Here is a 26,117-nt window from a genome sequence, read left to right as displayed (position 1 = left end):
CTAATGTACCCACTTATTGGTGCTGGTGTCACAAGCTGGAGTTGCAAATTGTATTCAGATTTTAAACTCTGCTCGCTCCCACTGCGGGGCCAAGTGCCCTTCCCACGATCAAGGTGATTTTGAAAGGTCCCGCAATGCTTTTTTAGTTCCCATGTGAGAGAGCCTTCGAGCCTTTTTGCAGAAAGTTCTAACTTCACTTTGGGAAGCCAACTCAAACATGGTGAAAAACAATAGCTTAATTTCCCTCAATAAAAAGGGAAAAAAAAAGAATTTGCATTGGGCTATGTAATTCCAGCTTCCCTAAATAAGTCCTTCGGAAAGTTGTCGGGGGAACAAGTGTGTGATTTTGGCTGTGGCGTTCACTTTCAAACTAACTGAAAAAAACATGTCTACCATAGATTTCAAAATGGATTTCTTCCCTGTACCATATGTCCCATAGCTAAGTAATAAGTCTGATGTGGATGCCACATTTTTTAACAACTTTAACTTTCCAGAGGAGGGTTAAATAGCTCTCTTAATAACTTGAAAGAAAAAAATTGTCAAGGTTCACCACAGTTCTTAGTCACAGGCGAAAAGTTTTCAAGAGTTTTTTGACTCCCAGCCTATGTGGTCTCAAGAATAACCCCCAAGCAGAACGAAGCAGGAAGAGTGGGAAAGGCAGCAGGCCTTCTGACGCAGATCGCACTGTCTGCACTGAGCATGCGTCCCTGCTGTCCTTGGGTAGACTTGCGTGCCCGATCTTGCTTGGTTCCATTTGTCACCTGCTCTCTGTCAGTAATCTTGGAAATGTCAAGGGTGCTGAGTCATGAATCCATGTTTTCATACTTTCTGTGTCTGTGTTCATTTTGGTGTTGTTCACAAGTCATTCCCCCCTCTGACCCTAATGTGTATGGACAGATAGGTACATTTTGCGGATGTATTTTTCCCTCACCATTGAAAGTTGTGCTTCAGGCAAGTGGGAAGAGTCATTTTCATTAAAAAGTAAACATAGAATCAATGGCCACAGCAAATTAATCGCTCTGTTGTCTGTGTAGGTTGGCATCATTCTCTTGAGTCTTAAATCTTCCCTGCTCTGCCTATAAAGATGATCATCTCCCCTATTTAAAATAAAAAATAAGAGTCTTCTCTCACCCTGTTTAATTAGTATCTGTGGTACTTCTTTTTTTTTTTTTTTTTTACCACAGAGCCTCTTAAATGAGTAGGCGATGCTCACTGTCCTCATCGTTCATGGTGGCATTACTCCAGGGTCGGTCCAGGGATGCTGCCGTGAAAGATGAAGTCCAATCCCGTCTCTCCGCCACCGTCTGAACAACCTGTGTCCCTGACTACTCTGCGGACAGTGTATGTGCTGAGAGGCACACACAGGATGCTTTCTTACCTTTGTCATTATTTCTTCTCTTCCAGGTATCTCAGTAACGAAGAAGACACATACATGTAAGTAATGCATTTTTCTCTTGTCCCACGTTTTCTGAAGAGTTGGAATTCGCATATGTCTGGCTGCTGTGACCCTTCAAGTATAAACTAATGTTTCAGCTGTGATCCGTGGTCAGCAGAGGTCATACTTTCCTACCTGTGGTGGTCAGAAGTGGTGCATTTCCACCTGTGTGTACTGAGTGTGTGTTAAAGAAAGTCTAGACATATTCTGAGGAATTCTAGTGACTTAAGCCATTACGCTGTAGAAGAAAAACATAAAATCTAGCTCGGAGGATCAATTAATTACTTACTGATCATCCTTACTCTGGATCCTGCTTAGAAGAGTCATGTTTCTAGGAAACATCACTTTGATTTCTTTTACACCTTGGTCTCCTTTTCCTCACCACTAGTTCCCAACTTAGGCCGTCTTGTACTTGTGTCTGTGGAGCAGAGATGCTGACTGGGAATGTAGGCGCTGTTGTTTGACCATGAGTGTGGCCTCCCAGGGCCCCGGTTAATGGCATCGGTAGTTTGATGTGGAAATGTGCGCTGGATTTATACTCTGTACTCACTCGCACTTCTCAGGTTCAACTGCTTTCATCAATTGCCTTCATTCAAACCATACTACAGGTTTACAAACTCACGTCAATGTAAAGTGTTGTGATTTGCAATCTGATCCATGATGTTTGACTGTGTTTGAACCTCAGGATGAAACTAATACGTCATTGATGCAGGCAGTCAACTCTCACTGGACTGGACCAGCATATTTACACTTTGAATTAATCGTGTCATGAGAATTTGATGACTATTTTAGATCACAGATATGTGCTACCTATGAGATGTGTTTGGCATCCTTCTAAGGCAAGCAGTGGAGATATTTATGGCACAATTTAGGGCTGGCAAAGACATGTCCCCAAATTTTCCTAATTACACTTTAAAAATGTTTTTATTTCATGTGAAAGATTTGGGGGAAAAAATCTGTGTAACATAAAAGTAGTTTATCTTGTGCCTCAGTTGATTCTTGAAACCTACTCTTGGGTTTGTCTGTCTGTCTATCTGTATTTATAGCAAAGAAAAAAGAAAAAAAATCCCATCAAATCTCATAGCTGCCTGACTTTTAGGGCCCAGTCCTACAGTCTCTCTACGCGGCTCCTCCATGGGCTTCAATGGATAACTTGAGGAAAGATGAAAAGGTCAGGCCTGTAATGGACACACAATCAGGACAGTACCTCCATCTTTCAATGCACAGCTCCAGTTAGCTGTTCCTCCATCAGGGTAGTCTGTGGCCCTTAGCTTTTGGGGGATTGTTTTGTTGTCGTCGTTGTTGTTGTTCTTGCTGTTGTCGGTGCATAATTGAGCTCATGATGACTGAGAGATTGACAGTACAGGAGACTGAAGTCCTCTGTATATCCGCAGGGCAGGCATGGTACAGAACGCTTCCTTGCACAGCCTTGCCCATGAGCTCGTCCCTGGCCTGGAGGGACCCACTCTAGAGGTGGTAAGTAATTCAGTCTTTCTGCTAGCTCAGTCCTGGGCCTCTCCCAAACAGGGGCGGATGATTGTGCCTGCTGTTCGTGGTGGTTTGGGGTATGGACTCCTGGCCACCTGGCAATATACAGAAAGCCGCTGACTATTTGCATTATGACTTGGCTCTTGGATAAATGGACAGAAGCACTAGTTCAAGTTCATTGGCTACTAAGAGTCCTCCTCAACTAATGAGGCAGAGACCATAGATTTTCGTTAATGTATAGACTGTCCATCCATATGGATCTTCAAGGAATTGTCATCCCCGAGAGTAATTTCATTGGTCTATTGTAGAAATAATGACCTGTGGTTGGATTTTAATTCATGGGAGGATTTAGGTGACAGCGTGAGGGTGGTAGCAAGTGAGGAAAACTGAATTTCCAGTAAGAGGCAATACAAGCAGGTTGGCCTTGCAGCGGAGGTTTAACTACCTCCATTAGCTATATGCCTGCTTCGAAACAAAACCAAGACATAGCCAGAGTGGGCGGACTTGGATTGCCTTTCTAACTAAGAAAATGAGCAGGGAAATTCTTACACATTAAGCATAAAATAAATGTAGAAAAACCTAAAATAAAGCTCCCTTTATGTAATTCAAATATTAAATGGACAGAAAGATTTAGATCAGAAATCACCCTTTGTTTTTTTGGTTGATGTTTACTTTCATGATCTGGGGAAGGAGACCCACAACAAAATGTCCAGTCAAGTAGGGATAGATAGCACCTGAGTAGACAGTCGGTACTGAACTTCACATGTGCCAAGAAGAAATTGAATTGTCCGAGTTGCATGTTACTAAAAGTCTTATGCCACTTAAATGTGGAGATTGTTTTTGTCATCAAGCTAAGCAGAGAGCCCATCACATTTCTGATCTTAGCATCTCTACAGGGCCCACAAGTTGTGAGGAGGAAGAAAATCAACTGGTTCTTTCTCGGATAACAGTCACTCAAATGACTTCTTTAGCATCTGTCAGATTTTTCTTGAAAACGGAAATGTCCTAACTTGCCTGTAAGTTTTCTTAAGATGTCACATTCCAGCTCCTCTTAAATCATCTTGACATCTGTTCTTCAGAAAGTTTCACTATCAGTGAAGTGTATGAATTCATTTTTGGACTGTCTCATGGCTGCCATTTTTAGCCAGGGCTTTGGAAACCTTGGTCCAGGCTTGACTACATCACCGTCGACAGCTGAAGTCACCCCCTATGAGCGCTCTCACTCTGGTTTTCCCAACGGCCTCACAGAGAGATTGTTCGACTTACAAATTAACATGTAAAGTTGTAGAATATACTATCAGACCAGAGTGTCAGCTCGCAGGTACACCAGTCAGAGGTGTAGAAGCTACAAAATGAACCTGAATAGTTGTGGCACCTGATACTATTTTAGGCCACCTTATTCTCTGGAAAGCACAGGTATTACTTTAAAAAATGTTCTGGGCTGAGTGGAGCCAGAAATTCCCAGGAAAGGAAGTCTTTTTTGTTAATTTCACAGGAATCCATAAGCAGGGTCTTTGAGAAGGCAGTCTCCTGAATTTTTGAGAAGGAAATAAACACTTCTCATGTTTGTCATTAACTTTACGTGGCCTGTGGGGGAGGACCGAGCTTTCGGGTTTCTAGGACAAAGTCATTGTGACCAAATTGGTCAAGGAATTCTCACATTTTTGATGTTCTTCCATTGTTAGGAAATGTTGCTGTTGTTTTCTGGTGTGGGAACATGAAAGGGAGTTATTATTTGTGGGATAGAGCCATGCTGGAGAAGTTTTATGCTCTGGTACAGAATTTCAGTTTAATTTTTGCAGGGATTGTATAGCCCCTGTATTTGGCCAGACACTTCCAATCCTCACTCTCTGTGTCACAAGTTTGTTCTGCTCTCTTTCCTGCTGAGATAGTACTGTGTGGATAAGGATCTTCTTCTTGGAATCAGCTGCTATCTTTCTCGTTCTTAGTTGCCAAGGACAATCGGTCATTTGCTCCTGACCTCTTACTTAATCTAATTCTCCTTGGATGAGTCTTCATTCACTAAAATGTTAGAATATGACAAATATGGAGGTAAAAAGGAGGAAGATGCAACAGATCATCTTAGCTACTGCCAGCTACCAGGAAGTTTAGCGTTGTGCTGTCTTAACCTTTGGGCTAATGTCAGCCAGCCGCCACGTCAGAGACTGAAGAGATAACTGGTAGGCTTCTGGATTGCTTCCAGAGGCAACAGACCATTGCTACTTCCTTCTGATCTCATCCTTGTTTATATTCTTTATTCTTCCTGTTTCAGTCTGTTCTGCTTTCCTCCACACTCAGAAACAGGCACTTACAAACATGTAAAAACTGCAGGTTACTCAGTAAGCCGTCAGGAAAATGTGTGAGTTTATACAACTTAATGTCACTCTTCCCCCCAAAATAACAAAATATGCTTCTGAACCCTCCAGAATATTTTAATTTTAACAGAAATTGCATTAAAAGGTAATTTAGTATATTATGTTTGGCTATAGCAGGCTAATACCTAAATTATAAAATTAAAACACAGTAGAGACTTAGTCCTCAATAGTAAAAATATTTTAATACAAATCAGGATAGTTCTTTGAGAAATAATCCTTTGTATCTGTAAAAAGGAAAAGTATTTATTGCAATCATTTAAAGTGGAGTAGGTTAACGTATTCACTTTACCCTAGAGACTTGGCTTTGAATTTGACTTAGATAAAATTAGTTTTGAGGCCTCACCCTCTTCTCCTTAGGCATTTGTTGATATCACAAAACCAACCCAACAATCTGTCATGACTGCTGTCATTTACTCAGGAGGTCCAAGAACTAGAATAACTTTATTTTCTTGTGTTCTTTTCCTTTCCTTGAGGCCATTCCTTTTGATCGTAGACTCTTAGCAACCCCAGACTTGGGGCTCACCCATGTTATTTTCACAGTCCAGGAAAACTCAAGAACCATTCTTGGCAAAGCTAATGGAAGGGGCTTTGGTTATATAGTTAGTAGGTTGCTGTGACAACCCATGTGACTCATTGCGTGACTCACAGCAATCATAATTTCAGTTGCTGGCTGGGTGTTTCATTAAGACAGACCTGAGAAGAAGCCACACTGGAGTTCTTTAAGTAGGCTTCCATCCAGATCCCGTCTACCCATCGACAAACAGTCAGGGAGAGAGATAACCTAGTGCTCACCAAGTAGCCAGAGGATTCATTTTTTAGCTTGCTACAGCCACTGGCCATCCCAGACAGTAAGCTTGCATGAAGAGAGGCTTGCTGGCCACTCAGGAGGCTAACCAACGGACAACCATTTATTGAGAGACTAGTGTGTGCTGACAGATTTTTGCCCTCATGAAGCTTACACACTAGGTTGAATGTGGGAACTGGGGGGGGGGGGGGGTTAAGGTACTGGAGAGACATAATCACAGAAAACAGTCTGAAACACAAATACCAAGGGTTCACGTCACAGCTGGACAGAGACTGAGCTGGAAGCGTGGGAGAGGAGAAACAGGTTAGATAGGCCATCCGGGGCTCTGATCCTGTGGTCCAAGCATACAACAGCAGTGAGAGGAGAGGGGGAGGCTTGGCCCTGGGTGCTAAGAAATGATCCCTCCTGCTCATCTTCTCCCACTCTCACCCGCAGGAAACCTCTTTAGTCCCTTCAAAGGCAGCTACTTCAAGGAAGTAAAAATCCTCCCGTACTGTCTAGAAACCTTTCACCTTGTTTAGACTCAGTCTGTGAGGCTAGAGCCAAGCCTTCCTGAGCTTAACAGGATTTCTGTTTCATCATATTAGGATATAAATGGACTGCACTTGGCCCTGCTGTTAAGTTCTTCCAAGGTAGAAGATTCACATGGTATTAAAACCCACAGTTTAATGGTGAGGATCTGTGAATTCCATTTTAAAAAAAAAACACAGAATATTTAGCTAAGCATTTCCATCAGAGCATCCAGTTGGTTCCAGTTTGCTGTTAGAAGACCTCAGATTCATGAATTAAACTTGGACAAAAAGCATTTGTGTTCTATTCCATAACAAGGGTTCAGAAGGGTGCCCTGGGATGGTGAATGGCTCTTGAAAATCCATGCTCACTGCTGGAGAAAGGGAGAAAACAAAAGTGCTAGCCTATCACGTGCTGGTATGTACTTGATAGATCTATTGCATATTTAATAAAACCCTTAGACGTGATTGGCTTGATCTTTAAAGAAGATCTGGATGTCTGACATTCTGTTTAGCACGTTTCGTGCTTTGCCTCCTTCAACCTTTCCATCAGCTCTGTGAGCTTTGTACTGCTTGCCCCCCCTGCCCCTTTTTAGATGAGAAAATTTATCTGAGAGATCAGTTACTTAGAGAAGTGAAAAAACTTACAGACTCATCCAGCCGGTACTGGGCAGAGCCAGCACTCAAAACACAGTACACTGACTCCGTGCGTACTCATAGGTGCCACACCATTATCTCCGACATCAACATTAAGTAATGGTTTGGGAGCATTTACTAAGTGCTAGATGCTTTTCTAAGCACTTTGTAAGTGTTCATTTATTTCATCTTTACCACAATCTTGTGTGGTAGGTGATTGCTACTATCCCCACTCCATGGGTGAAAACTGAGACGCAGGGTCCTACAACTAGCTCGTATGTGGTAGAGCCAGGGTTTAGGCTGATCCACAGAGCCTAAACACTTTACCCAAGAACTTCACTCCATAGAGTGGTCCTTCCGTTCTTCAACATGGGAAGAAAGCCCAACATGACACAGCCATTCTTACAATTGACTTAGGTTTGATTTGACCACACAATTATTTTTAACTGTAAAGGCTTCTAAGCTTGGTGCACCAACTGATTATAAGAAAGTGGGGGAGTTATCCCCACTACATGAAAACATTTATTTAAACAAGGTGGGCTACTAGAAACTGCATGGTCGTCTTACTTGAAAAATGATCATTACTTATCCTTTTAACACCCTAACCTAATTCATGAAAGACCTGGCATCCCCTTAATGTCACTGTTCATACCACTCAGCTGATGTCATAACAAAAGAATAGTTCAAAGTGGTCACTTTTGCTTCTGAGATGGTCCTGTTTGCCACACCAGCAGTAACATGTGTGTCTTACAGCATGAACCTGTTCTCCAGGACGACAAGGCCTTTAATGGATGTTAATGAGATGTGTAATAAATTTCTTTATTATTCTTTTGTCAGACCAACTTGCTAATTCACTGCCACGAAGAGGGAGTATGATTCAGGGTCCTGTGGTTTCCCTGAAACCTAACCAAAACCAAATAAAACCATCCAAGCTAAAAGAATGCCCAGGGAACTGAAACACATATCAAAAGGACACATAAGAGAATTAAGTAGCAAGGTTTTGAGTATGCTTATGCATACCTGAAGTTAGGGCTGGATTTATAGTTGTATCAGCTTCTCTCTTTGCAGCCAAAGGAATAAAAGCTTAGGAGAAGCATATTTCAAATATGTGCCAACGTATTTGAAATATGAAGAAAGTTATTGGTCTCCGTTCACTTTCTTTATAAATTACAGGCAATTTTTTACACTAGCTTTATCAGCTGTACTGCCAGGAACTTAGTATATTTGTAGTCACCTGGGCTTTTTGATATAGCTGATATCCATATCTGTACATTGTAGTGACTAAGGTGTTCATTTCCAGGCTATTCAATTACCCGTTTTTCCTTTGGCTGCCCAAGATTCCTTACAGTGGAACATTCTGCACTTCGCCTCCCGGGAAACATTTTGCCTAGATAGGAGTGATAGCTCTTCCCCTGTGTTACTTTGTTGATCTCCCAGCCATTGACCCCAGCTCCTAATGTCCTAAATAATTAACAGCCATGCGTAATAATTAGAAGGTATATTAAAGCACAGGAAATGCTAACCTGTGCAAGATCAAGGTTTGGATTCAGTGAAAGAGACTCAATCCATAAATCCATTATTTTACATTTCGTTTTTGGAGGTGAGAGGGAGGAGAGGGTATGGGAATACTCCAGATATCTGTAGTACAGGGGTCTGGGGGAGGACGATTGGAAAGCAGACCCCAGCCAGTCCCTGTAGAGAGAGGATAGGCCTGGGAATCAGAATGATTTTATCAGCTTAGCATTTTCCACCTCCTCCTCTGTGCCTTGCCCTGTGTTGGGCACCACGTAATATAAAAAGTTTAACTGACACTCCTCCCTCTTCAGGGGTTTCGTCTGTGTCCGAGGAGGAGAAAGGACAGAGCCAGCTGATGAACTTTCAGTAATGAATGAATTGCAGGGGCACGCAGGGCTGTGACCCGAGTCGTTTTGTCTGCGTGAGCTGGGAAAACTGGGGCCGAGCGGAGCTTGATCCGGAAGCGTAGCAAGCATTAGGTGATATATGGTGGGTCACTCAGGAGGGGGCTTGGAGGATGGTGGTATAGACCTGTCTGACTAGAGGCGGGTATTTACAAGGAAAAGAGGACATGAAGAACAGAGATAAGGTTTTGGCTTTAACTCATAACAACCAACGAGAAGCCACAGAACGTGTGTGAAAAATACAGTGACCTGTAAATAACATTTTATTCCCACTGTCATTTAGGTATAGGAACAAGGTGTTCTATATTTCAGTCCCTTCTCTGAACTCAGACAAAATGCTTATCTGTAGACAGAAGTCCTTGTCTGGCCTTCCCTCTGATCAGCTGTGTAGAAAAAGAGCTTACTGAGAGGGGAAGATCTAGTCCCAAAAGGGAAGGCTGTTTTGATTATTAAAGAAAAAAGAGTCACCCTGGCCAAGAGTCACCTCCAGTTTGTTGGAACATCATTCCATACACCAAAAAGTTGTGGGTTCGGTTCCTGGTCAGGACACATACTGTTGGGGTGTGTGAAGGAAGCAACCGATCGATGTCTCTCACATCAGTGTTTCTGTCCCTCACTGCTGTCTGTCTGTCTCTCTCACTGCCTGCCCCCTCTCTCTTCCCCTTCTCTCTCCTCTCTTCTCTCTCTCTCCCTCCTTCCTTTCTCTCTAAAATCAATAAATACATCTTCAGGTGAGGATTAAAGAAAAAAGAAAAAGAATATTTCGATTTTTCTCTCTGTCCCCAGTTTTAAGGTCTACTTGTAAGACCAGTTTTTCCCATTTCATTAGACTCAGATGGATGAAATGAGCAGGGAAGCCCAAAAACTATAAGTGCACGTTGAATTGGGTAGCTAATGGTTTCCTGGGTTTCCTTTTATCCGTACTGCTCATTGGCTGGAGGCTCCTGTAACACACTAGGGGTCTGTGTCTTTTTAAACTCAGCCACACATCACTTTCTAAAACTTGAAGCCCAAGCTCCGACCTTGTTCACACCTTAGGTAGGCAGAGTAAACTGCAGTGACTATTATTTTTTCATCAAAGAATTAGGTCTGTCACAGAAGTGAACAATAGTTAGAGGATGATTATGCTTCCTTTTCTCTCTGTTCGTGTTAATTTTCCAGGACGGATTTTCTGTTGCTTCCCTTCAAGAACACTAAGGTCTGTTGGAGGCATTTCTGTTGGCTGCATGTTCATAAAAGTCTTCCATGTATAATGAACCGCATCGCGTTAATTTGTCTGTCTCAGCTACACCATGTCTTTTTGTGTCGACAAAACTGAAAATTTACTTTCCCTCACCCAGTTGGGGCATCAGGATAATTGATTGTTACCAGTCTGTGCTGTTAGTAGACAGGATAACACCAGTGCCTCCAGAGAACAGGTGAAAACTAAACTCTGTCCCCCGAGGCCAATGAAATAGCTGTTTGGTCCCTTGTGTGAAACTTCCTAATAACTTAACTGGGCAGCCTCTGGGTCCCTGGAGGGTTTCTCCACAAGAGTATTCCCTCTCTTTGTTAAGATTGCTTATTAAAAATGATTTTATAATGAAGTTGCCTCAAATAGCAGCTCTTTTCCTGGTTGTCCTTGAAGCTGTGGTGAAGAATCTTAGAGACAACTGTCTAGGGTTTTCCTCCTTGTTAAAAACTTCTCTCTTACCACTGTTACTCTTGATTTTTAAGGAGACAAAGTCTAAATGACACAAGTCCCACTCCGGTTGATTATGTCGCTTAAAACCCTGTGCAAGGCATTACTGGTAGTTTAGCTTGTCATTTGGGCTCAGGAATCCAAATTGATCTGCATGGACTGAGGACATTGAAGTCTGCAATGGGAACAGGCTCTCAGGCTTCCCTGGGAAAGCGGCTACCAAGCAAGGCTACCACTAACTGTGCCCCCGACTGAATCAAAACAGTGGTTTCCAATTACCTTATATCTTTGGCCCTAGATTTATCCTGCCTGCAAACTAACTACTTTTCTGCTATAAGGGACTGTCATAAAGAGGCATCAAATAATTTTTTTAAAAGGGGTATCGTGTTCTTTGCTATCCATGCACTGTATAAATTCAAAGATTTCTAATAAAGGTAGTCAAGTAAGAGGGAAAAATTTGTTTTTTGTTGTTTAGCATCAGCTTGGCTTTGGAGTGTGGAAAGAGTTTCAGTGTGCTGGTGTGTTTAACACAGAAAACAACCGAGCAGTTGTTGGTGAGACTCACCATCAGACACATCTGCCTCAGACTCGCTCGCCCAGTGGCCAGGCTACTCAGGAAGCAACAAACCACGTGAAGTTGTTAGTGACAGATTGAGCTTGCAATACTTTTTTAACTTAAGGCTTATCAGGCAGTAAATCTGCAGAGCGGAGTTCTCCAGACGCAGCTTGGCACTCCTCTGGCTTTGCTGTGTGACTATGGCAGAATACCAACAGGAGGAGGGACCATTGGGAACATTTTAGTGGAGAGATCAGAATCTTTTCTAGTGGTATGAAGAATTCGCATTTGCTAAGTGCATACCTGGGCTGAATTCTGATCTCCGAGACCAGGCGTGTTAGAAAAGACCACCTTGACATCCAGCAGTCCCTGCTCTTCCCTCCCCCAAAGAAAAAGAAAAACTAGAGACTGCTCTGGAATTCCACTGTCCACAGGATCATCTTGTTCTACTTCCTTAGTAGCCTTCTAGAGTCTTCCATCGCCTGAGGAGTCGAAACTTCTTAGTATTCAAGGCCCTTCACAATCTGTTCTTTATCTTTCCACTGTTCTTTTTTTGACTTCTACTGTGCTAGCAGTTTTTCACGTTCTCAGTGACCAGTTCCTAGAAGATTCCGTGCATGGGCAAGTCCCAGTGCCTTTGCTTCTCTTGCATCTTGTTTGTCTTGGAATGTCCTTGACCAACTACGGTACCTCTGGGACTCTTACTGCTCCCCCGAAAGCTGACATGGATGGTACCCACCATGCAAAGCCTCCTCCAAGCTCATCTTGTCAATTGCTGCAGGTCCTGCACCCGCATTGCTAAGAGGACAGTACAGAACACGTATTGTGGAATAGTGGTTGTTTGTGCAGCTGCTTTGTCCCCCTGGGTATGCCTAATCATCTTTGTGGCCATTGGGCTTAGTGCAGTGATTGGTATCTACCATGTGCTCATTTAATATCTATAGGTTTTAAATAAGTGTATGTGGTATCTGTGTACATACACAATTCTATGACCCGTTTTCTTACACAGTTGAGTCTAGGAAAAAATAATAATCTTTCCATTGTTAACAGCTTTAAGGAGGAACAGAGATTTATTATTTGAAACTATATTGTGAGACTTGTGCTATATTAGCTTGGAAACCAATACGACATCTCAGAGGGCTTTTGGATGTCTGGCAATTTATTTACCACATGTATTTTGAGCCTTAGGTTTAGAATGAATCTCTTTAAAGTGTCCTTTAGCAATTTATAAGATATAAGTTAGAATCTCATCCAAAAGATTTAAAAATACTTGTGTATCACTCTAAAGATGAAGAATGCATTATTTTTCTGAGTGGCCTCTTAAATACCATGTGTTTGCATTATTAGTACAAGAACTAATATTGCATTATTAGTTCACATTATTATGTGAACCGGACACTCAAATTTATAGAGTAAAATAGAGACATTTTCAGTTACTGTTGGCATCTATTTAAACATACAAGAGCAAACTGCCTACTAGGGAAAAGAATTGGCCGATCTTTCCAAGAATGGAGGGTGCTTTCTATCCAGGGAGGTACTCTGTATTTGTCCCATCTGCAGAGGAAGGAGGGTCCTCGCGTGTTAAAGGGTTTGGGAAGTAGATGTTCTGATAGCCCTGGCGTCCTTACTGAATTCTAAGGGGGAATCTGGCAAGGCAACACGCGGATTTGTTCCGAGTAAGCACACGTGACATCGCCATGTCTGTCTAGTCTGGAAGGTAGGTGTGTCCCCGCGACTTCTCGGGGCTCAAGGATTTCAAAGCTACTGTCCACTTCAGAAGCAGCTGCTCAGAACCGTGGTTTCCGTCCACCTTTCCAAGGAGTCCTCTGTCTTTGCAGCTTCGTGTGCAGCTTCCTCCCTACTTTTGTTTGCGACTTCGGCAGGAGTCAAAACAAGAGGAACAAAATTATCCCCTGCAGTGTCAATTCCTTGAGTGGAAACCATGCTTATAAATGAGAGGATGAGATGTGACCCAATAAAAGGATCTATTTTTATTTTAATTTTAATTTATTTCCTGGTGGCCTTTTATGCCTCCTTAGGCGATGACCTAACCAATTCTATCTTCACACTGTTTTTTTTTTTTTTATTTTCAAGGTCAAAAAGCACTTTGGAATTATTATAATAGGAGAATAAATGCCCTTTGCTTCTAATGCAAGTCTGTCTCTTCATATGAAATTTAAATCCTAGGTTTCTCAGCTTCACAATAATTCTTCTCTCATTAGGTATTTATTAGCAAGCTGAGTGAGAACAGGATGAAGTAAGAAGACCTTTTGGGACTCTGGAGCCGGTTTTTGGTGAAAACGTCATCTCTCGTAGCCTCTCTCACCCCTTCCTTTCTCAGGCAGGGGTCTTTAACAACACGGCGAGGGAGGCCGTCTGCATTTAGTGCTGCTGTTTCACACGGGCAAGTGCCGTCAAAGCCCAAACCATTCCGAAGGCAGCTCCAACTGTGGTTTTCAGGCTGAAAAAGGAAAAACCGTTACACCATCACACACACCTACACACCACCACCCCCCTCCTGCTCCCCCCACCCCATAAAGAGAGCTCCAACTAATAGTTCTAAATCAAAGAACTTCCATGGCCTGATTTGGGGAAGTTACCAAATCCTGCGTAGAACTGAGGTCATTTGAGAGACAGGAAAATGTTCTCAATTTCATTATGGGAGCCACTGGGAGACAGTATCATTTAGAAGAATGTGTTTTTATAGCCCTAAATTGTTTTACCTGAGATTTCATTGATGTGTTTCTCTTAAGTTAGATTTCTAATGAACAATATGACCAATATGGGTCCCATTCTCACAGGCTCTCCTAGTGCTTAAGCTACCTTTTAATGGCCAGTGAGTTCTTATTCATTCTGTCCCAGAGTGTCACTTACGAGGCAGAGTCCTAGAGGCTTGGGCTAATAAACCCCTGAAACACAGAAGAGCCAACTTCCAACATTCTGCATATGGCCAGAGGGTCTCCATACTGTCCATGATTCTTCTACATGAAGGCAATAGTAAAACTTCATCCTAAAATCATATGGTCACCATTAAGTGAGCTCACTGTGCAATTCTAGACTTTGAAAACTTCTGGAAACGACCCTGTGTGCATAAAGGCTAGGCTGGGTCTACCTCACACTGAATAAAGTGAATCGAAATTCTACCATATTCCCCTCTAAAATTCATCATGATTCCTAATTTGCCACTCCACTAAAGTATCTATAAACAAATAGCTATCTTAGATCAGGTCCCCCAGAGAGGAGGCTCTGAGACTCTGAGATCTGGACACAGAAAGTGGATTGGGGAGAGTGCTCTTAGGAACAACACCTACAAGGGGTAAAGGAAGCTGGACTGGGCAGAAGGGGAAACAAGGCATCCACTGCAGCCTGAGTTCAGCAGATGCCACAGAGAGTTCAGAAGCAGGGGCGTTTCTGGAAAGAAGTCCCAAATCAAGGCCAGGGGGCTGGACGGTTTACACTGTGTCAACTAGCCTCTGGGTACGAGCTGCCTCCAGGGAGGGGCATAATCTCAGACTGTGCAGCTCCTTTTAGCTCAAGGCAAGTCTCAGGGGTGAGCCATTGGCGATCAACATTCCAGGTCCCAGGGGAACACGAGCCTGGGTCCTGAAAGGAGGGCTCTGGGCGGCACACCACAGCATCACTGCAGGGGCCACAGTGGACATTAAATTTAACTTTTGTGAAAAACATGGTTTCTTCATTTGAAACAACACACATTTTATTGCTTAGGTAGGATTTCAACTAATAAGATATATGCTTGGCCTCAGCATTGTGGTAGACCAGAATTGCAAATGCTGAAAAAAAATTTTTTTTCTGTTGAATAAGGTTCTTCGTTAAAATTTCTGGCCCTGGATATGTGCATTATAAATCATATGTGTGTGCAATTCCACACAATGTTTTATTTTTCCACACATGGACATTCCAGAGAGTTCACACATTTTTCTCAATTAAAAAAAGATAACTATTTCCTTGTCTTTAGGCTCATGTCACATGTATTCATATAGAATCAAAGAGAATGCTTACAAGAGGAACCAGTTATACACAGTACACATTACTTTTCAGACTTTGACAGCCTGCTACTGTCTTGTAATTGAGATATAATTTCTGAAATATTTTTCAGATTTATGTATGTATATACATAAATGTCTCCCTTTTTAGTGGTTTATGGGGCTCCATCCTTATTTTGCCTAGGAACAATTACTTGCAAATGAACTTGGAATTAAGCTGGAGATTACTGGGGCCTGTCCAAGATGAGAGCCATCCCAAGCCAATAATCCCTTCCCTCGGTGGCTGTCATATAAAGAAAAGCTTCTCAGTAGTAATTAGTGATAATGTACAGAACGAATTTTAGTTTTATTTCTCCAAGTCTTGACGTAACCTGTGATTTGGTGAAATTTGACTTCAATTTTACTTCTAAGAATGAGAAAATCCCACATGAGAAAATCAATCCAAACTGTCTTCATGAAATATTTATTTTAAGGAGAGAAAAAGAAACTAAGTGCTTTGACTCTTTCTTTCTTGATCCAAACTGTACCTCCCCAACACTCCGAAGCCCCAAGTTTTTCTTCCTGTGTTTCTGAGATTGTCACAGTTTAGAACTCCTCTCTTCCCTCCAGAACCAGCAGCTCAAGGCACCTAGCAGGGCTGAACATGGACTTACCAGTTTCACAGATGCCGAAGGGTCAGCCAAATATCTGAACCTGTACGGCTCAGATAGAGTCGGCGTTTATCTAAATGGAATTCAATCTTCATGGCTTTCCAGGGTCTCGTTTCTGTGCCTCTGCCTTGGAAAAGAGGGGCCCCTTTCAGGTTGATAGTGAAGTTAATTCGGATTGTTCTTTCCCTTATTCAAAGAGAATCAATAGAGTAGAAAAACCCTTTACCCAGCCTAAAAGCTTCCACGGTTCCAACAGCTCCTACCTGGGAAAATCCCCAGCCATTATTTTGGAAGTCCCTGTGTCTGAACCCTAGTGAAAAGGATCCTGAAGCTGCCCATTGCCATCAATATCTTGATCAGTCTGCCCTGGTTATTACCATAATAATTACAAGGTCCTGACAGCAGCTTTTCAAGTGGCAAAATCTTTGGTAGGACAGTAACTCCTGTAACTCGCTCTTGGGAGAGGAATTCCATGTATGCTGTATCAAGTAACCCATCTACATTTGCCGTTTCACAGAATACGTCCGACCCAGCCCATCCAGTTGCAGGCGTTGTGCAACCACTATTCTTGACATGTGCTCAGAGATAGTGCAAATCAGAGTGGTTTTTGAAATCTAAAGGTAGCTAATGAGCCGGCATGCAAAGTAATGGCTATTTTCAATGGACAGGATGAGTTTAAATTTTTTCCTGAAAAAAATCTACTTTTTCTCTTTCTTTTTTTTTTCTTTCTTCCTTTCTTTTTTTTTTTTTTTTGCCAGAATTTCAGTGAGTGATTCACAGTACTGTCAATTACACACCCTTATTATGTATTACAGCCACCAGGCAACTATCCAGGAAAACACAAGTCTGAAAATGCTTCTGTTTTAAGAAAACTGCATTCATGATTGCTCCTCCTGTGGGCATGTGCGGCAGGCAGGAAGCCTGTGCTTTCTTACCAAAGAAAGGGATAAGGCCTTACCTACTTTATCTGGATTAAATAGCCACCCTGACATCTTAGGCTCTTGATCTCCGAGCCTAGACACAGGGCTTGGTTTGGGTTTCTGAACCATCTTATTTTTTGTGTTTCAGTATGTGTTACAAAACACAGGCTGGTGTTATAAAACAGTATTTCTCGTTATGAGTCACAGCAGCGCCTGTGTGTTAGCAGAGAGGCCTCATGGAAGCTGAATGGAGAAACTGTTCACCTTCCCCCTTCCCGAAAGTCTGAGTCTGCGACAGTTCAGGGCACTTGGTCCTATTTACAAAGCTGACCATTTGTTGCCTCGTTCAGCCAGATGCCTCTTTTTTGAAGTGCAGAGGAGGCTCCAACCGAAAGTGCTCCGTTTGCTACTGAGCTGCGGTACAGTCTAGGAAATTCAGCTGCTCGGGTGCGTCAGATGGTTTTTCCTGGGAATGTTATAAAGTTTAACAAACTATCTCAGAAGCATGCAGTTAAAGTTGCCTAAATTATTTCTGCATTTGAGAAGACTATGAGAATTACTTGCTATTTTTGCAGTTCTGAGACTTAAACTGTACTTGTATCTGATTCGCAGCCTCAGAACTTTCAAATAATGAAATCTTTAGTAGCAACAAAATTGGCCTTCACATTTTTTGTTCCAGCTACATTGTGTGTAAGTAATGTTAGCATCTAAAAGAAATATTTAAAAGACAGAGAATTGTGGATAGGGTGAAGTCAGTTTCACCTCTGTTTCTGTTTAGACGTTGATTCAAGCCAAAGACATTAAAAAATGCAGATGACTGCTGGGGGGTGTTTCAGATGATGCGAAGGGCTTATTTTTAAAACATTGTCCGGTACAATAATGGCATGGTAGTTGTTTTTAAAAAAACTTTATAAGTTAGAAATGAATACTGAAGTAGTTGTGGGTAAAATGACAAGATGTGTGAGATTTACATTAAAATGTTCCATAAAATAACTGTATTGAGTGGGACTGGGAAGAGGTGAAGCCTGAATGGTGAGGCATAGTTTTATCTTAGGGGGCAGGGGGAGTATGTGAAATGTATCACACTGCTCAATTTTTGTATAAGGTTGATGATATTTTTAATAGATTAACTTTTCTTTACCATCTTGTTGTCTATGACTTTTAAAATGATTATTTTTCGATCGGAGGTTTGACCACTGTGGGTAATTAGTGTTCATTGAGAAACACATGGCACCAGTGCGCACGCCAGCTTCAGGCATTTGATGGTGATCCCTTAAACGATGTGAAATCCGTACATTGCTCCCAGGATTCTGATTAATTGTTAGCATGCATGTAAAAAAATTACTTTTTGTAACAAGGTTCCTGCACCTTCATTTCAGCTAGGGAAAAAAGTGGGAGCCTTAGTTGTTCTGGTTTTTCAACCTTTTCATTATCCTGGTCATAAAGGCCGTAGTAAGATGAAGACGTTCCTCGGGGAGGTATAAAGGATCTTGTTCCCAGTCAGTCCCACCTGCCTCTACAGAAGTGGAAGCAAGACTGGAACCCGTCGAAACCAGTACCCTTTTCGACTCTGTCATGCTACCTCAGTCTCGTCCTTTAAAAGACTCATTAACAATCTCCTCTCTGGGGATCAAAGCAGTTTTCTAAATCCAGACCGGTGACTGTGTGTCAGGTGTTCATTCCAAGCAGTGTGGCCCCAAATTATCTTTTCTTTTATTGAACACTATTTCCAAGTTGTGCGATAAGTCCCAGAAGTGATCATTTTTAATTCTGTTCTTGTGATGCTCTGAGGCAGGTTTGCTGCATGTTCTTCCTCCTTGGCCTTCCATAGACTTTCTGTCAGGGACAGGTCAATACCCTCAAGTGACAGGCTAGGCTGACAGCAGGATGCACTCGGCTAAGTGATTCTGCAGGGACCGTCGGCCACCTCGGATGCCTTTCCCAAGGCCTCTTGTAATTCAGAAGCTCACAATTGAAAATGGTATGTCTTTTCTCCAAACGGAAAAATGGATCCTGTTCAGCATTTGTGGCCAAAATCTTTTAAGCACAAACATCCCTGCTGAATTTTCTCCTTGTTGCACTGTACTTAGTAGCAGCTCATTGAGAGAGAGGACCAGATTGGCATTTGTAAGACCATTTTTACCCAGTCTTTTCAAGAGCTTTACAAAGAGCACACCTCTGGGTCCTAAAAACAAATGGATGAAAAATAGAAATACAGGCAGAGCACTTTGCCCTGTTGGTGTGCTCAGTGAGGACAGAATTCACTGGCTTTGCTCCTCCTCTCTTTCTCCATCCATTGCTCAGGATTCTGGATTGTTTTGTCCATGGGGTGCCCAAGAAATACGGATTTCATGTATTCATTTAGGAATTCCCCTGACCTTACTGACCTCTTAATATGTGGAAGGGATGGGGGGTGTAGAGAGGGAAAATATTGAATCTATCACCATCACCACCCCCTTTCTTATGGAGGAGGCGGAAGTACAGAGTCAGAAAAGTACCCAAATGCCTAATCTAAGTTCTTTGGTTACACGTGCGGAGGAAAGCGGTGACAGACAGAGGGCCGGCCTCCCACTGGGCGCTCCTGGAAATCACCTTGGATGAAGGTCTGGCTAAGGAGCGTCGTGGAGCAGGAAGGAAGAGCCAAGGGAACAGGCCAGGTCAGAGATGAACAAAACTGCGGTATGAAAAGATAGCTAATTTATCTGTGTCCCAGGTAAACCTAATCCCAGAGATTAGAAGAACTCATTTCATCTTCCCCTTTTTTTTCTCCAACATACCTTCTAAGAAACATCTACTTAACTCGGAACCCAAGATAAGAATCCTGTAGAGGAGGCTATGATTGAACAGATGAAAACAGGGAAGTACTTTGTTTCCATTTCAGGCTCCCAAGGAGAAGTTCTTAAAGGGCCTTACACGCTCACTCGGCTTCGCAAGAACTGGCTTTGTTGTTAGTACAGGGAGTTTTGTTTCTTCTCTAGGCCCTCAAATGTAGCAGCATGATCTGACCTTGTAAGGGGGAGGAGTTAGTAACTCATCTAGTTTTTCAGGCGGCAAAGGACTCAGTTTGCCTTGATTTTGTCCATGGAAATATGGTTTGTCCCATTGTCCGAAGCTGCTTGCAGATTTCTGGTTGGTAGTTGTCATGGAGAGAGCCTGTTTCCTCTGGGGCTTGGCAGAAGCACTGTGGATAAGTTACAATGAGGCCCACGGAGACACCACAGCCAAAACGAGAAGAGAAGGAGGGAAGGCAGGCAGGAGCAGGAACAAGAGGAAGAGGAAGGGAAGCAGTGTGAAAGGCACAGGTGGCTTTGGAGGGCACCCAGGGGCTTCCTTCATGAGCCAGCCTCCAACCTGGCAGTCTGTAAAGGCCTTTTACTTTGCTCAGGAAACTCTAGAGATCTGTGGCTTCTAATATTCACGGTGCTACGTGCCAACCCACAGAGCCAATCCTGCAAGCAACTAGGGCTGCCGACATATGACCCTACTTCTCACTAATCCTACTATTCAATGGTCTTTCTATTCTTCTCATTATGTCAAAAAGAGAGTCTCTGGTGGGTCATAATCTGTGTTTGCGAATAGTCTGTAGTTGGGTTCCAAACCAAGAGCTTCCTCTATCACAGCTTGTTACAGCCAGGCACGACTGATGGGGGGAGACAGCCTCTTGGCCCCCTGGGGTGGCAGTCAGTGGATTTAGCCTTTACTCGTCTTCCTTTTTGATCCAGTGCCTCATTTCGTTCGGCTTGCCTGGGCAGACAAAGGCACCTGCCCAGTAGCTCTCATCCAGCATGCATTGTGTGGTCTGGCTTACTTGTTTACTTTTCAGATCAGATACTCAAATAGCACGTGTGGTGAAATCTTTAACAAAGTTATGGTCCAACAGCTTGGTTTAAAGGATTCTTGAAAATAGGAAGAAATGCACTATTTCACAAGTTTGATGTTTATTGTAAAAAGTGAGACAATGCCAGGGATCATCGACTTCAAGTTCCTTTAAATCCCTATCTNTGCCCAGTAGCTCTCATCCAGCATGCATTGTGTGGTCTGGCTTACTTGTTTACTTTTCAGATCAGATACTCAAATAGCATGTGTGGTGAAATCTTTAACAAAGTTATGGTCCAACAGCTTGGTTTAAAGGATTCTTGAAAATAGGAAGAAATGCACTATTTCACAAGTTTGATGTTTATTGTAAAAAGTGAGACAATGCCAGGGATCATCGATTTCAAGTTCCTTTAAATCCCTATATCTTTTATGGAGCGTATCTGTTAACTTTGTGTCGTGATTTTCTGTGTACATGTGTTACCTCCACTGCTAGGGTGTGGTAAACACCTGGAAAGCAAGACTGGCGTCTGTTCACTTCTCGTAGCATCATCGAAGGAAAGCAGGCAGATGGGCACGCACTTTGGACTGGAACTCAGGAGGCCGGGGCCCTCAGCCTGAGCCGGCCGTTCCCCAGCCCGTGTGATCTGGGCAGCCCACCCAGGCCTCTGCTTTCCTCCCCTGCAAAATGAGGAAGCAGGACTAGATGATCCCCAAGGTCTCCCCTTCTTACGTTATCATTCTAAGAGCCAACCAGATTTGAGTTGGAAGAACTGGAGTTATTTTCAGTGTTTATCATTAATTTTTTTTTCTGTTCCTCTCTCTCAAAAACGAATCGCTTAAACTTCTCCATGTTGGTAGTGGGTATTGATTTTACCTCTGTGATAAATCTAAAAGAATCCTGAATGAGAAGTTCCTGTAAATCACTAATATAACCATTACGTGTTAAGTTCCTTAGGGGAGCTATTGTTCAATCAGCCAGAATGGCTAAATTTATTTTCCTTTAAATTAAAAGACTGGCACAAATTAAACCAGTGAGAGGGCCCTGGAAAAGAGCAGCTGTATCGCTGTGGCCTGCAGTCCCGGTGCCCAGACATGGGTGGCGTGTTGATAGGTATGTGTGTCTGTGGGAGGCTGGGGGTGCCCTTCCGTGTTCTTCTTTAGTGCATGTGAGTAAGATCTTACTGAAATTAGTGTCCAGGGAGCCAGAAAAGGCAGAGATACTGGAAGACTGACTTCTACTGTAGAAGGATTTGGGAAGGAGGTGAGTGGATCACATGTATACACTGGCTCTGAATGTTACTCATTCCCCATTCCCCTGTCCAATGCTTACTATATTCCAGACGTTGGTCAAGGTGGTATTATTTGTTAGTTACATTATACAATATGGATGCTTCTTCTTGCTCATCTCCCTGGAGTTGGAGTCCTAAGAAGCACTAAATAGGTGTTCTTAAAGCAGTTGGCCTCTAAATACTGTTTTCAAACCTGTGGTCTCTTCCATCTGCTCCCAGGAAAGAGCTTAATAGCTCTGAAGAGCTAATACAAAGCTGTGTGGTCCTATACCCAGCTGAGCTTTAAAGAAATATGAGGAGGGACTCAAAAAAACTGGAATTTGTTTATTAAAAAATCATGTATTTGTTCTTACATGTTTAAACTTCAGTCACCTTCCAAGTACTCTCCATCAGATACAATACACCTATAGACACATTTTTCCACAGCTCAAAACAGTTTTTAAACGTGTTGATTTTTATGCCTTTTAGTGCTTCTGCCGTTTTTGTTTCACCTCTTCCACATTGGCAAAATGTTTCCCTTTGAGGGCCTTTTTCAACTGGGGAAACAAATAAAAATCGCTTGGGGCAAAATTGGGTGCATAGGGAGGGTGCTGGATGGGGGTCATGCTTTTTTGGGTCAAAAACTGTTGAACATTGAGTGTGGTCTAAGCAGGTGCACTTGTAAATCACCCATCGTGAAGTGGGCAAACGCATTGAAAGAGTCTTCAAAAACAATTCACTGAAGCCAACCACAGCCTCTCACAACAACTCCAGCTGGTACACTGATCCAGATGGGTTCCTAGAACACTCCAGGGAAGCCTGCACTACCAAGATCCCAGCCCTCCAGATGATGATTTTGGGTTTTGCTGGGTTTCCCTCCCATATTCCTCTCATCCTCAGAAAGGGAAATTTTTGCCCTGGCCAGTATGGCCCAGTTGGTTGGAGTATCATCCTGTAGCCAAAGGGTTGCAGATTCGATTTCCAGTTAGGGCGCACTGTCTGGGTTGCAGGTTCAATCTCCAGTCTGGGCCCATGATCTCTGGTCTGAGCGTGAATAGAAGGCAACCAAGCAATGTTTCTCTCTCACATTGATGTTTCTCTTTCTCATTCCTCTGTCTCTAGAAACAATGGGGGGAAAAAAGGTGTCCTCAGTGAGAATTAAAGAAAAAAACAAGAAATGGGAAATTTTTAAAGCAAATGTTGACATGAGTGGTATACATTTTATTCCAATAATTTTCTTCCTTTACATTTTCAGTTCTTTCAGTAAATCTTAATCTGTGAGTCCACCTTCTATGTAAAGCACTAGGCTAAACATAAGAGATGCAATAAATGGTAAATAAGCTTATTAGTTTTACATTGCTTCTGTAACAAATTACTGCACATTTGGGATATAAAACAACACAAATTTACTCTCTTAAAGTTCCGGAGGTCGAAAGTTCTAAATCAGTTTCACTGAGCTACTCAAGGTGTCAGCAGGGCTCATTCCTTTTAGAGATTCTGGGGGACGTCTGCTTCCTGATTTTTCCAGCTTCAGAGCCCCCAGTATTCCCTGCCTCGCAGCCCTTTCCTCCCTCTTCCAAGCCAGCAAGCAACCTAGCGCCTTCTACTCCCTTTCTCTGCCTCTCTGCTTTCATAGTCATGGCACCTTCCGTGTCTTTGCTTCCCTTGCCCTGCTCTTCTAAAGACCCTTGTGATTCCAGGAGCCCACCAGGAAAATCCAGAGTAATCTCCCCATCTCAGAATCCTTTACTTACTCACACCTGCAAAGACCCTTTGGCCATCTAAAATAACATAGCCACAGGTTCCAGAGGTTAGTGGACACCTTGGGGTTAGAAGGGACCATTTTCAGCCCAATGCAACAAAGTACACAACACTCTGATCTCAAAATGAGATCCTTCCCGTTGTCTAGCAAGGAACAAATGGAGTAGGTGTTTTTGCCTGTTTGCGTGTTTGCCTTCTTGTTTGTTTTTGATGCTTTATTTCTTTCAGCCATATAGTTTTGGTGGAAATAAATTTATAAAATATAGTATAGAAAAAAATCCTGTTTAATTCAAATTGTGTGAAAATGGAAAAATAAATCTTCCCCTTATAAAACTCTAACTTGAAAACAAAACGTCAAACTTTTTAGGGTATCTCTCTACACTGTAGCATTATCCATATTTCAGTATGAGAAGGTTGGAATCTTTATTTGCAAAGGGAAGAACTAAGCCTTCCTGCCCTTTGCCTGTGAGAAACTTCAGTCAACATGTCTTTATTCAGCAGCTTCTTTGATTAAAATGATAGGCATTCTAAATCCCAACTATCTAAGGAGGTGGCATTCATGGGAGAGGAAGAGCAGCAACTTGGCTACAAAGACTGGGGGGTCTCCTGGTAGAATCCATGCTCTTGATGAGATTCGAACTATCTCTAAAGTGTTTCGTAGTTTTGAAAGTTCAAACATGAAAAATGAGGCCCCGGAATAGCTGAAACCTGAATTATAACATTAGGCAACTCAGAGAACCAACTTAGAGAGGGAGGAATCTGACACAAACAGCGAGAAATAAAGTATCAGAAGCAAAAAAAAAAAAAAGAGAGTGTGAGAGAGAGAGACAATGTGACTAAAACAGGGCCCGAGGGGCAGAAACAATTAGTCTTCACTGAAAGTCACCAAAAAGGAATCTCATGAAAGATCCAGAGGCCTCAGAGTCATTATCATGGGGTGATTTATGCCTGTGCCACCAACCTAAGCATAAAGTGGCTGTGGGCAGGCTACTCAGTCTTTCTGAGCTTCCTCTGTAAAATGGGAATAATAGTCTAGTAGTTCCCCCACGACAAGCCACAGTTTTGTTCTCTGTGGTTTCAGTTACCCGAGGTTAAGGACAGTCCAAAAATATTAAATGAAAACAAAGTCCGAGAAACAAACAGCATGCCGTTCTGAACACCAGCAGCAGGAAGAGTTTTCGGCCATCCAGCTCTGCTCTGGGCTGTGAATCATCCCTTTGTCTGCATATCTGCCCTGGAGACGCTCCCTGCCCATGAGTCACTGGTAGCCCTCCCGGTTATCAGATCAGCTGCCCCAGTACCTGCAGTGCCTGTGTTCAGGCCCCCTTTATTTTACTTACTAATGGCCGTACAGTGTGAGAGTTAGTGGTGCTGGCAATTCAGATATGCCTAAGAGAAGCCACAACGTGCTACCTATAAGTAAAAAGATAAGTATGTACCGGATAAAACACAGAAGCTATAATTCGGTACTATCCAGAGGTCCAGGTGTCCACCGGCGATCTTGGAACAGATGCCCCACGGATAAGGAGACCATTGTATATAGCCGAATAAATCGGATCGCGTGGGTCCGAGCACCTGCGGTCTCAGTGCCCAGCTGACCCATGTGTGGTCAGTAATGACAGTCATTCCATGATGAGGGTGAGGGTGGCAACCCTCCTCCCATTTAAAGCTGCTGCTGGTAGTCCCGTTGGCCAAACTGGAGATTCTGTTTTGTGAGGGATACACGATGTGCTTCATGTCCCGAGCACGTTCAAGTGCAAAAGCACACACTCTCCCAGAGGATGACCCTGTATCTATGACTCATACATGGCAGCGAATTTTCCAAGCAAACTCAAGCATTCTAATAAGGGTTTGGGATGTGTCTGCAGGCTCATAGGCCATTTCCCTGAGAGAGCTAAAAAAATTCACTTTCAAAGTAGTTTGTAAACCGTAGAAATGAAAGTACTCCACGTGATGTCTCAGGGAAAACATCCGGTGTCACTCAGACCGTGCTCACTGGCTGACCTCGGTGACTATGAAGTGAGGCCTGTTGTTGGAAACCTGCGTGCGCCTCCGAATCTGTCATCACTTTTATTGGCAGTTGTCACGGCTCAGTCAGCAGGAGGGCAGGGTGGGACAGTACTGCCGACCTGGTGAAGCACGGAGACAATAGAGGAGGAAAGCGAGAGGCAGCACAGGGAATTTGGATTTGTCTGAAAATAGAATTATTTGTGTAGTGGGAAGTAATTAAAACTTACAGTCATGTGGTTGATGTTCAATGTTAAGTGTTTTAAAATGGTTACATGTGTTCTATG

At 42.8% G+C, this 26,117-nt stretch overlaps 1 protein-coding gene across 2 annotated transcripts in view; it reads left to right on the top strand.

The window, feature by feature from the left end:
- Nucleotides 1–26,117, top strand: part of RORA (RAR related orphan receptor A) — a 697,371-nt gene that overhangs the window by 523,882 nt on the left and 147,372 nt on the right. For both annotated transcript variants that reach the window (XM_037054025.1, XM_037054024.1), the window contains exon 2: nt 1,405–1,434. In XM_037054025.1, coding sequence (XP_036909920.1) covers nt 1,405–1,434 — 30 coding nt within the window. The remainder of the gene's footprint in view (nt 1–1,404; nt 1,435–26,117) is intronic.

Source organism: Sturnira hondurensis, unplaced genomic scaffold, assembly GCF_014824575.4.
Source record: "Sturnira hondurensis isolate 20B ecotype Veracruz unplaced genomic scaffold, ASM1482457v3 Scaffold0008196, whole genome shotgun sequence".
NCBI lineage: Eukaryota > Metazoa > Chordata > Mammalia > Chiroptera > Phyllostomidae > Sturnira > Sturnira hondurensis.
The sequence above is the reverse complement of the archived record's forward strand: the minus strand, read 5'-3'. Positions and strand labels throughout refer to the sequence as shown.